At 34.3% G+C, this 12,784-nt stretch overlaps 2 protein-coding genes across 2 annotated transcripts; both read right to left on the bottom strand.

Moving 5' to 3' along the window:
* Nucleotides 1-1,083: 1,083 nt before the first annotated feature.
* On the bottom strand, nucleotides 1,084-2,560 carry LOC112293234 (uncharacterized). The gene is made up of 2 exons (XM_024542433.3): nucleotides 2,356-2,560; nucleotides 1,084-2,210 (listed from the first exon to the last, which is right to left on the bottom strand). The coding sequence occupies exon 2, from the start codon at nucleotides 2,167-2,169 to the stop codon at nucleotides 1,837-1,839; it is 333 nt and encodes a 110-aa protein (XP_024398201.1). The 5' UTR covers nucleotides 2,170-2,210; nucleotides 2,356-2,560; the 3' UTR covers nucleotides 1,084-1,836.
* Nucleotides 2,561-5,132: 2,572 nt separating this feature from the next.
* LOC112293096 (F-box protein At1g47056) lies at nucleotides 5,133-7,175 on the bottom strand. The gene has a single exon (XM_024542174.2). It carries the CDS (start codon nucleotides 6,989-6,991, stop codon nucleotides 5,219-5,221), a length of 1,773 nt encoding a protein of 590 aa, XP_024397942.1. The 5' UTR covers nucleotides 6,992-7,175; the 3' UTR covers nucleotides 5,133-5,218.
* Nucleotides 7,176-12,784: the final 5,609 nt, after the last annotated feature.

A 12,784-nucleotide genomic window follows, 5' to 3' on the forward strand; every position in this document is an offset into this window, starting at 1 on the left:
AATTTTAATAAATTAAGAAAAATAAAATAAATTAAAGTCATAGTTATAAATTAAATAGGGATTTTTAAAAAATAATATATTTTTATAATAAATAAGATTAATAAATTTAAAAATTAATATGTAAAAACTTTTTTAAATAATTAATATATAAAAAAAATTTAAATAATTTTTTAAATTGGATACCATAAATACTAAAAAAATTATGATTTAAACGTATTATAAAAATTTCTAAGACCTCTCATATATTTTTATCTATTTTTAGAAATATTTATAAACATCTAAGATCTTTTAGAATCTTCAATAAGTATTTAAATTTGTCTAATGTATTATATATTTATTTTAAAGAACCTTTAATAATTATTTGTGATTTTTTTAAAGACTATATATAAAAGATTCTTTAGACTTCTAAAATAGTTTGTAATTCTCAAGACCTTATTTAAAAGAATTCTATTAGACTTCAATGCTTTAGTATAAACAAGGAGACAAAATCATGAGTATCTTAATTTTATTAATACTACTTTTGAAGCAATCTAAAGATTGGCTTGAACGTAGTTTTATATTTGTATTTGTTTGTAATGCAATCCTATATTTATCTTATACTTTGAAAATCCTTAATTTATTATCTTTGAATCTATGAAAATATATCAATGTATTAAGTGAAAGTGATAAAATCTAAAAACATAAGTAAATATAATATATTTCTTTTCAAAAATATTCATTATATATAATTGGTTTTAAAATACATTGTATGTGAAAAATGATAATTATTTTAAGAACAAAACTTAATGCAAATGTTGGATGAGTGTTTTTAGTTATTTAAAAAATACTAAAAAATACAAATAAATCTAAATAAAAAGCAAGAAGGTAATCCAAAATTGTAACATTAATCTCTTACAAGAAATTAGTATTAACAAGAACTTGAGAATAAATCCCAATAAGAAGATTGATGTGCTTGTGAACAAATTTTCAACTTCACACACAATTGACAATAATGAAGTGATTGAGGCCAGAAAAAGAAACTCATGCACATAACTGCACAAAAAACACAACCTTATCACCTAAAATGACTAACAAAGGGACAACTACAGAAACTATATCAAATTCAAGTTATGCAAGTATTAAAGCATCCTAAACATAAGAGTCCTATATGCTAAAAAAGCCATGGTTATGTAGCGCATCTTCAGATTCGACTCAACCGAAGAACACGCTTATACACAGAAATTGATGCAGCATGTGAGCAGTGCTGCGCTGATATGTCTGGGTTTCCATCCTACTTCCCTAAACCATCACTTAACTCTGCAACTCTGTTTCACAAATTTACGCGGTCTCCTCAAGCTACAACTGTTTTTTGAGGTAGAAGACAGTCCGCTCACATTACAGCATTTTTCTATTCTTCTCTTTCTTTTCTTTCTCCATCGTTTGTATTTCGTCCCTTCGAAGTGTGTCGTGCTTTTGTGATTAGCATAGACTCGACATGATTTGTACAGCGATTTTATTTAACAAACTCATGCACAAAGTTCGCGAAGCTTCGGAAAGCACTTCAAGTGGTGTGTGTGTTCAAGGACCATGCACCGCATATACTAAAACAAAACGAGGTATCAAACATTTCTGATACTGTAGGCATTAGTTTAAATATTTTCGTAGGAATTGACGAGCTCTCTCACCCATTACGTTCTTACTCTTTCAGTGACTTCACTCTCTTCCTATCTACACGGTCGGAGATGGAAGCGATAGATTGAACGGATTAGATACATACCGAGCAATCACCACACCAAAGAAACGAACATTCATGGACGTGATCGAACACTTAGAGTCTGGTGATTCAACGAGGCTTGCTCAATATTGCGGTCCCCGGTAATAGGACTCTCGGTAGCGTTTCGCATGCGAATCCACGCTGGAACCGACGCCATCCACGACCTGCATGACCAAGAAGACGATGAGCCCCACGGACAGGAAGAACATGATGCCGCTGAAGAAGAGCCGCGCGAGGATGTATCCCGCGCCGTACATGACCACCGCCGACACCAGGCACATGACCAGATGCTCCACGTCCATCCCCTCTACGAAGCTGCCTACGTCCCTCGCCAGACTCGAGCCGTTACTCTGCGTCCGAGCACCTCGCTGCTCCTGCGGCGATGTGTAGTAATCCTCGTGCCATCCCCCCGCCATGCTCAATCGGATCGCCAACCTTTCTCAGCAAAGTTTCCGCTCTGCACAGATTTCAGGTTCAGACCGTCAGTATCTCCGTTAGCCATCCGAATCAGCCGACCGCCTGGCGTATCCTCGCAATTCCAGCTCATTGGAAAACAACACAGGACGTGCAAGTCCATCGCCGAGGTACTGATTCCGTCCTACCTCTTGTGCAATCAGCCAACATTGATGCAATTCTGAACTCTCTCGGGAGCTTCCGGTCAATCCTAAGCATCCGGTGGAGGATATTTGGCGAATTGCGCCATAGAAGACTATTGAATCCTCCTCGTAAGCGGACTATTGCAGTTTGGACCTGGTTGAGAATTGGCAAAGCGTGCATGGAGTTCGGCGAGGAGGGCAACATTTGGACAATGAGCAGAGCGTTGGGCTGAGGAAACCATGGAGGTTAAAGAGGACGGCAGCTTGGGTGGGTCAAACGAATGATATTCGTTGGACTGGATGTGTTGATCGAGGATTGAATGCGGATGTAGATGTAGATTTTTCGATGAGCTGGGTCTCATTCTGGGGTGGTGAGCTGTCGTGTCAAACTTTTTCAAAAAGCTAAAGTCGGTGTGGCTGTGCTAAACACTATTCAACATAAGTGTGGTTACATGGAAAGTTGGGTAAAAACATTGACATTTTTTCTTACAATGGAATTTATATATATATTTATATAAATACATTTATTTATATAAGGGAATGTTAAATAGGTTCATGCTTTTATTAATATGGTAATCATTATGAATGTGAGTGGTTTTTTATTGGTTGCAGATCCAATAATAAAGAAACAAATCTAGATTTATTTTTATTCTTTCTTCTCATGATGATTAGGATGGGTGGGTAGATTTAGTAAAAACCTGGGTCTATTTAACATTCCCCTATATATATGTATCTATATTATTTAACATCTTGTAATATGTTTGGTTGAAGCCCAGTCTTTGAAAGCTCTTCATTGTTGATAACAAGCCACAAAATAAGGAAACCAAACAGGGACATATAAATGTCTGAGAAATCCTACATAACAACCATATTCATACAATTGTCATGGGTATTGTGAGAGTGTTCTTGAAATGACAACTTAAAATTGTTCATGGCAAAAAGAACTTTCTCTTGAATCCTCACTTTGTGCCATGATTTACTTTTTCACCCAAACAAGCAAGCTATAAAGCATGATTTTGGATTTTGCAGAACAAGTATTCAACTTGCACTGTGACTTCTTTTTGTTATTACTTCATCCACCTGTCATCCATGCATGTCAATAGCGATGGATGTTGGGTAGCTACCTGAAATTTTGTGGGCAGCTTCAAAACAAACAACCAATTTTTAAGCTGCCCTCAAAGTATTGACAATAGGGATTTAAGGTGTCAAAAATAAAAAAATAAATTTTGGAAAAATAATTTTAAAAAACTATTGAAATGTTTTGGATGTGTGAAGCCATTTGGGTTTTATGGTCATCCAATACTATAAACCAGTTAAGTACCTATTCCTACATGGCCAAGATTCTTTTGCTTTTACTTTTGTGCCATGCAACAAGGTTTACTGCAGCAGTGAGTGCAAGCTTGCACTTTACTCAACAATTGAAAATCTACTGGCTCAATTTTGCATTCAGATATATATATATATATATATATATATGTATATATATTTATTTATTGTCACACAAATATAAAGACACAGGCAATAGTCAAGTTGATGGATATACGAGTAAAAGATTAACAAACCCAACTGACCTAGTCACGTCATGTAGTGATCTCCCCCATGGCAAGTGATGTGAGGAAAGCCCTCAAAAGAGATGGCACTTGAGCCTGAACAAGCACTGAGGCAGGAATTGATCACTACTGGTTCCAAAAAGCCACACACCGTTTTGCAGAATTGTTTAAGTCACTTCAAGGGAGGCCATTGTCAACAACATGGGAGCTTCCGAGGTAAACCCATTCCATGCATTGGAAAAGCCCAAGGGATTGCCGCCCCATCCCCCATTTTGACTAGTCCAAATGGCTAGCCAGGCTTGTCCATGTTGTATCCACAAGCTTCACTGTATCACCGCTTTTGTTTTGTTTTTGTTTTTTGTTTTTTTTTTTTTTAGTTTTGCTTTGTCTATTATAACAATCTAGATTCACAACTAGCACACACCAGATCGAGACCGTACAGCCTCGAAGAAAGTGGAGTCTAGAATACTTTGTGGCTGGGAAAACTCACCAGCGGAAACATGATCTTCCCTGACCTATTGCAGCTGAGGTGGTGCATCCTTGTGATCCTGGAACTTCAGTTCAGAGCTAACCAATAGATTCTAGTGACACTGGTGAGATGTGGAATAAATAAGCTTGTTGTCACTGTAATGCGGTCCTGACGACCTTGCTGTAGAAGACATTGATACCCAAGTCGGCATTCTGTCCCGGGTATTCAATGATTTATACTGCGACGGTGGAAGTTCAGCAGGACAAATTTGCATTTCACGTGTATACATTTCAGGTGGTTCAGAACTCAAAAAGTTGGGATGCTTTGCTACTGCCTTGTGTGCTATTTTCAATGTCATAACGTGTGACGAGATATTGCCCCGACATAGATGATGACAATGGCGACCCAGAAAACTTGTACAAGCAATGCTAGACCAGGGTTCAAGCATGCATTTCGCTTGCTAAACTATGTGCGCTTGCCCAAGCAAAGTTTTGCAGCTGTCGCAACGTTTCTGTTCAGTGAAAAGAAAACCATGCATCTGGAAGTTCCACTGCCAGAGTACAAAATACAGAGCCTCACATATATCTTCAATTCTCCCTTGTGCACTTTCAGGTGAAGTGGGTGCAAGGATATTGAAAAGGGTGGGAGACATTCTCGACCAATAAGAGTAAGACATGTCGAAGGGTAAAGATGGGCTAAATCAAAACTTGAAACATAAAAGTCATCAGACGCTGCGACACAAGTCACTCCAAAAAAACAGACTCTTCCCTGAAAATGAAAGTTTCATATTTAGCGAGTCTAATTTGCATATTACAATATAGTTGCAAATCTGGTTGCAGAGTTCCAACCCTCAAAAGAAATTAAGGCTTGCATCAAACGGAACTAGGGCCGTCTCATCTGTTTCAAAGCGCATAGTGCAACGAAGTTGTCTAAGAGTATTTGCAGTAGAGGACCCTCGTAAGCGATGGCTCATTACGACATGATGAAACCATCCACAAGCCTTGGCTATGGTGACTACTCCTGACTCCTGCACACCGTTGCAAAATGATACTCTTAAGCTTCGTAGCAGTTCACATTTGCTCATGTTCTTCAAACCAATGTCTGTGACCCTGGTAAAAGCCAAGCTGAGGTGCATGAGCCGGGTGCATTTCCGAGACAGTACATCAAGCCCCTCGTCAGTAACGAAGGCGCAGTCGTCAAGTGTAAGAGATTCTAACGAAGTGAATCGGGCAACAGCACTCATGTTAGTAATGGAATCACATTTCACAATAATAAGCTGTTTGAGATTTTTAGCCCCACTGGCTATGCTGATGAGACTCAAGTCGTCGACGGTAGTGTAACTTAAATCAAGAAACTGCAAATTGGAGCATAAAGCAATCGAAGAGTATCCAATTGCAGTAGGGCCGGTACAGCCTCGAAGCACCAAATGCCCTAACTGCCTGTTTCCGTCCATCAGCAATTGCAATTCCATATCTCGGACTCGCGCATGTAGAAGAGAAAATTTGTTGAAATCTAATCCACACAGCCCGATTCCCCCAAGCCCTTGCCCAGTGCTCTGGAAATTGTCGAGAGACAGATCTGAAAGAAATTTACACTGCTGGATACATGACAAAACGCCCTCCGTGAGATTCGTTGCGTCCAGATGTAGTTTTTGTAGCTGTGGGCATTTCAGAAGCAGTGCAATTACAGCGGAGTCGCTCAGCCGATTGGGAGATACAAACTCAGTTAGGTTCTTGTTGGCGGTTGCGATGGCAACCACTGCTTCATCCAACTGGTACTCCTCATCGCTTTCAAATGCCAGCGAACGAAGAGACGTGCATCGTGAAAGCTCCCACAAATTTGCTGTCGTATATTTTAGTGATAAGTCTCGAAGCATGTGGCAACCATGAGCGACAGACTTCAAAGCCTGGTCGATATTCACGGCCCCGAGCTCCAGCACCAATTTCAACAATCCTACGCATTTCATGCCATCAATTGCTAACCCCGACCATGTAAACCTAAATTCTCCTTTCAAGCTGAGTTCTTGCAATTCATTACATCCCGCAATTGCCTCCACGGCCTCCTGTCCTAGGCTCCTACAGTTCTCAAGATGCAACACACGCAACTTCACACACCTATGCACAAGCACGCTCAGCCCGGCATCACGAAACAACGGCAACGACGACAATTGCACCTGCTCCAAATCCACACAGCTCTCAGCAAAGGCCGTCACGCCTGCTTCCGTCACCTTACACTGCCAGTGATCCACGTGACCAATTCGCAACCTCTTTAACCGCAAGAACGCCGCAGCGGCGACCCTAAGGTCCTGATCCTCCAGCTGATTCGTGCATTTCGACAGATCCAGGTCCGTGATGTGCCAAAACCTCGGGGACAGCTCCGCCAGCGAGGTCCGGCACCTCACCACGAGCTTGTATGCGCTCCACGCCACGGCTTCGTTCCACACCTTGCACACCGACGCCGCAGACTGCCGGTCCACATCGCTCATCAAGTGCTGCACAATCTGCGCCACCAATGCCCCGTCTCGCACCACTTCCTCCATCGACTTCTCCTTCGCGCTCTCACCCTCGCCCTCGCCCTCGCGATGGCCAATTCGCACCAATCCAGACTTGCCATGACCCGCCATCCTCGTCGACGCCTGCGGTGCAATGCCTCAATGCTTCAAGTGCTCTCATGCAAGGCCGCGATGGCCAGGCTCGATCTAAAACGGGAAGAGAATTGAAGTGCGCATGGGCGTCGAACGCGAGGAAGTGGCGATGGTGCGTCACGAGATGAGTCTCGCAACGACGGGCGTTAGCTCTCACGGCGTTGCGTCACGGCCTTGCATTGTTCCCCGTTCTCGAGGTTCGCCAAATGCAAACGGGGGGAACTTCGAAAACCAAATGGAAAAAGAAAAATAAATTAATAAATCTAATCTAATCTAATGAAAATGGGAACTTGGTCTGTAAACATATCTAAGGCTATGCAGCTTCATATGCAATTAGAAATCATATATTAAAGTTTAAACCACCAGCAGCACAAAGCATCTCAAATTTAATTTACTTAAAAAACCCCAATATTCATAAAAACTTTAATAAATGCATTTTCTTATTTTTTTAGATAAGTAAAAAATAAAGAACCAAAAAATTTGATTTTGGTTGGAAGAATAGTTATTGATACAATCAAGACTAAGGAAATGTATTTTTATTGGAAAATATCAAATATAACTGAAGTAACTTAAGTTAAATCTGATAATTAATAATTCAAGTAATATTTGATGTTGGAATTATTGATACTTAAGCTACTTGAAGTTTTCTTTTGAATATTCCTTTGCAAAATATCACATTTTTTTAAAAAATTATAAGTATGTTATAAAAAATTATAAAAATTTTAAGAAAGAATATATATATATATTAAAATTTAATATTTAAGAGATTTTGTTGTTCTATGTAACTTAAGTATTGGAATTTCAAATACATAAAAATAAATAATAATAATAATTTTATATTTTATCTAATTTAGAATAATTTTCTATATCTATAATTTTAGCCTAAATAGTATGTTAAAAAAAGAATCTATTCATACATTTTTGGTGGCAATAGCAAAAGCAAATGAATATTCAATAACAAATATATAGTGACTTCCAAAATTATCCCAATATTTATACTTGTTACATTCAAAAAATAATGTTGGTAAGAAAAATTCATGGAATTGAATATAGTAAATTTATTGAAATAGTACATACAATGTACTAGTTTCTTATAAAAATTTCAATAAAATCTAAATACTCAATGAAAAGAAAAAAAGTCCTATAGCTACTTTATTTATTAGGACAATATTGAAGGTCAAACATGGAAATTCTTCACCACTTTGTCCATTTTCTTTTGGCTTCTAATATAATTGCAATTTATCTTGACATTCTTTCTACAAGTCTCTTGCAATCATCAACAAAGATAGAAGAAAAGATTCCTTCTACACAAGTCCATAATTCAAGTATTCATTTTAAAGATATATCATATCAATTTAATTTCTTTTTCAAAATAGCCCAAGATTTTTTATAGGATTCAAATCAAATAATTGAAGAGGCCAAGATAAGACATTAAAATGTTGCCTAAAAAACAAATATTTCTTGCTATTATTGCTATGTATATGTGCATTATCTTGTTGGAATATAACTTTTGATGTATCTAAATCATATTTTTTTTAATTATATTATGTAGATGTTCTTCCAATTTTTTTTGATAACCATACTGATTGAGGCAACCTTCAATTTTGTGCATCATGCCAAGTCCAAGAATACACATATATTCCTATATCATTACAAAACCACTACCATTCTTAATAGTCAAAATAATAGTCTACTTTGATAGTTCTTATGGATTATAAATCTAACACTAAACTCTTCTATGTGAAGAAAATCTATTAATCTTAGTCTTATCTAAAAATATCACGTAAATCCAATCATCAATAGTCCAATCTTCATACTTTCTCACAAATTATAAGCAAGACCTAATATTTTTACTTAAAAAATGTGATTTCTTCTCTTTCACATGTAGTTGCAAACCTGCTTTACGAAGTTCATGACACAAGGTAACTTCATTGACTTATACTCTTAAAAGTTCTTTCATCTATTTAATAGCTTTTTTTGCAGTAGACACCTTTCTTCTAGTTATATTACTTATACAAGATTGCTCTATTTGACTTCTCAACTTAAATGGTCTACATCTAACTAAAAGATTTGCATCTAAAAAATGCTTCTTATAGAGCCTCTATATACTTGACTTACCAACATGAAAAGAATTTGCCACCTCTCTCTCACTATAGTCTTTTTGAAGCACAGACAATACATTATATTGCTTCTCTTGTAACAATAGTCTTACCATTTTTTCCTATGAAGTAAAACACAAGAATAATTGATATGTAAATATGTACATGCAACAAAACAAAAACTAAGAATTTTAAAATACATCTACTCTTTAATTGCGATGCTCATAAGATGCATTGATATGAACCTTTAAAATTGTTCCAATGAAGTGGAAATATTTAGAGTTTTCTTCTATGCATATGTATGTAGAGACAAGTATCAAGACTTATACCTCAATTATCTTATTGATAATAGAAAGTAATTAAAATTTTGCCATGTCACTTTAACATGCAATTATTATTTGATAATTTACCAAAATTTCAAATTGGAAACATTGAAATAGTTTTGAAGGTCACTGTATATAATATTAATTTATCTTAATTGTATTTCTAAAATAATAGTATTTTTTAAGTAATATTTTTTTAATAATAGTTTTTTATTTTTAATATTTTTTGATAATAAAAAAGTATTTTATTTTATAAATATATTTTAAAATAAATAAATAAATAAATTTATAAATTTTTATTTATTATTTTTATTTTATTTTTAAACTAATAATAATAATGAATAAAAAAATAAAAAATAAATCTCAAAATTTATATTGAAATTTATTTCAAAACAAATATTTAACTTATCTACAATCAAAGATATCATAACTTATTAAAACTATATTAATAGATTAAGTTTTATCTTAGATTTTTATAGAATAAATAATCCTAAGGATATATTATATAAATTATTTTATACTTTTTTAAATTTTAATACATCCATAATAAATTTATTTTATTTTTAAAATATAAATATCATATGATTAACCTATAAAATTGATATTAATTATAAATATAATGTTGAAAAAATCTCACTTAGATAAAAAAATAAAATAATAATATAATATTACTTTTGTCATAATACAAATGTAATTTTTTTTATATATTTATATATTTTTATATATTTTTATTTAATTCAAAATAATATATTTTCTATTAATTGATAGTTTTTTATTTTGGACAAATTTATAATTGTCATGCATAAAGTATTGAAGAAATACAATAAGCAAGACACAAATAAGTAGAAATCAAAATGGTTGCACATAAGAGAAGTGTGGAATGATATGCCTCTCTCTTCTAACACCCTTTATTTTGGTGAGTTATCAAATAGTAATTGCATGTTAAAGTGACACGGCAAAATTTATGATAGGAGGAATTTATATCTATTATAGTTGAACTTCATTTATAATCATCTTCATCTATGCAACTTAACACTAGATTCCTCTTAACTTAGATGCCACATCAAACCCTAGCTACTATACTAGTAAGTTACCTTCATTCTTTTACTATCATTTGACCATTAGCAACTCGCTTAAAGTAATTGTAGCTTATTTTTATTTTAACACTTTCACTTTGTTATTAATCAAAGGCTTTTAAACCTAGTGCCTTTGTCAACTTTTGATGCCTATCTTTTATTAGTGCTTTTATTAATAAATCAGCAAGCATATCTTCTATTGTACAATACTTCATGTCAAATACTCTCATTTCAATCTTCTCTCTTGTGAAGTGATGTTGAATGTCAATGTGCTTGCTCTTGAGTGATGCTTTGGATTCTTTACAAAATCAAGAAATCTTTGATTATTACACTTTATTGGAATTGCTTCCAATTGCACAAGATCAATGTCTTCTAAAATTTGTCTTAGCCAAATTGCCTCCATTACACCTTGATTTGTTGCCATGTATTTCACCTCTATTATGGATCTTACAATTCCATGAGATTGCTTTTATTCCAACAAAGAACACATATTTTATTATTGACCTTCTATCATTTGCATCTTTATCTCAATCTATATCAAAATAACCATGCAATGTAACATTATCTCTTTAAAGATATAATTTGAAGTTTAAAGTATAATTTAAGTACTTCATAATACTCTTAATGGTTTTTCAATAGATTGGTCTAGCCTTTGACATGTATTGACTCACAACACTCACCATATATGCAAGATCCATCTTTGTACCAATCTTTGCATATATAAATGAGCCTACTACTACTTTGTATGGAACATCTTTCATTTCATCTTCAATTTCAGCAAATTCCGTATTTGTGAGCTTCATCAACTTCAAATTGGCCTCCAAAGGTGTTTCAATGGACTTACACTATTTCACATTGAATTGTTTCAACACCTCTTCAATGTACTTGCTTTGGCTTATTGTAATCATCTTGTTACCAAAATTTCTTACAAATTCCACTCCTAAATAATAATAGAGCTCTTCCAAATCACTCATTTCATACTCTTTTTCTAATTTTGCCTTCAATTAATTCATCTTCTTTATGGTATTATTCAATATGATTAAATCATCAATATAAAGCATGACAATCAATATGAATTCATTTGATTGCATCACATATAAAAAATGATTAGCCTCACTCCTTACAAATCCCTTATTCACAAAAAATACATCAATACATTGATATTATGTCTTTGGTGATTATTTTAGTCCATAAAAGGATTTCTTCAACTTACAAACAAGATTTTATTTGCTTTCTTCAACAAATCCTTGAGGTTGATCCATCTAGATGTCTTCTTCCAACTTTTCATTCAAGAATGCCATTTTCACATCTATTTGATGCATTTCAAAGTCTATTGCTGTCTCAATTATCACAATAGTTCTAATGATAGTAAATTTGGTGATGGAAGCAAATGTCTCATTGAAATCAATACCAAAAACTTATGTGTAGCTTTGTAAAGTTTATTTGTATTTTTTATTTTGTTTTGTTTTATTTTTTTTTTGCTCTGTTTTGTCTTTCATGTTCTATTCTATTTAGTTTTGTTTAGTTTTGTTTTGATCCATTTTGTCCTACTTTGTGATGAAATTTATATTTCTATAGATTGAAAGAATTTTAGATCTTTAAGATAATTTAGTCTGTTCTTTGGTAATGTATTAATAGCTACTATCTAATTAAAGATTAGTTATAATGGTCACACCAATTACTATTTTAGAACTACCATGTCTTACTTTTAAGAAGTCAATTAGAAAAGTAGAAGGCATTATAGTAGTAAAGTTTGGCAAGGAAATTGTAACATGGGAGATATAGCAAAGCCATCTCGAATAGAGACTTAGGTGCAACATCTCTTAGACTAGATAGCTACTCTAAAAGAACAAATAGAAGCTTCTAAGGTAAGGAAATTGATATTTGTTGGGTTAATATTAAGCAAGTCCAAAACATATTTTAGAACTTCAAAGTAAGAAGTTGTATGCCAATAGCTCTTCAACATGTTATAATACTTCTAATTATCTTGAGCAAATACCACTCAAGGAATTATGTATGCAGCTAGCTATTTTGAAGTACAACAACTATTTGGCGGTGGCATCAAGTTAAAAACTATGAAGCTCAAGGTGGATTTTATAACTTAGAGGAATTTGAAACCAAACTTAGGAATCAATTTTGGTCCATCAATGCGGAGAAGTTAACATGCAATCAATTTGCTAACCTTATATAATCCAGGTCAATGTAAGATTGTATCACCTAATTCAAGTCGTTATTCTCTAAATCCACAATATTTTAGAAGCATAGATGATAGAT

Source organism: Physcomitrium patens, chromosome 16 (assembly GCF_059467195.1).
Source record: "Physcomitrium patens ecotype Gransden chromosome 16, ASM5946719v1, whole genome shotgun sequence".
NCBI classification, from domain to species: Eukaryota; Viridiplantae; Streptophyta; class Bryopsida; order Funariales; family Funariaceae; genus Physcomitrium; species Physcomitrium patens.

What these genes read in the sequence shown, in the direction of transcription:
- LOC112293234 (XM_024542433.3), bottom strand. Translation starts at nt 2,169, where the DNA reads ATGGCGGGGGGATGGCACGAGGATTACTACACATCGCCGCAGGAGCAG.
- LOC112293096 (XM_024542174.2), bottom strand. Translation starts at nt 6,991, where the DNA reads ATGGCGGGTCATGGCAAGTCTGGATTGGTGCGAATTGGCCATCGCGAG.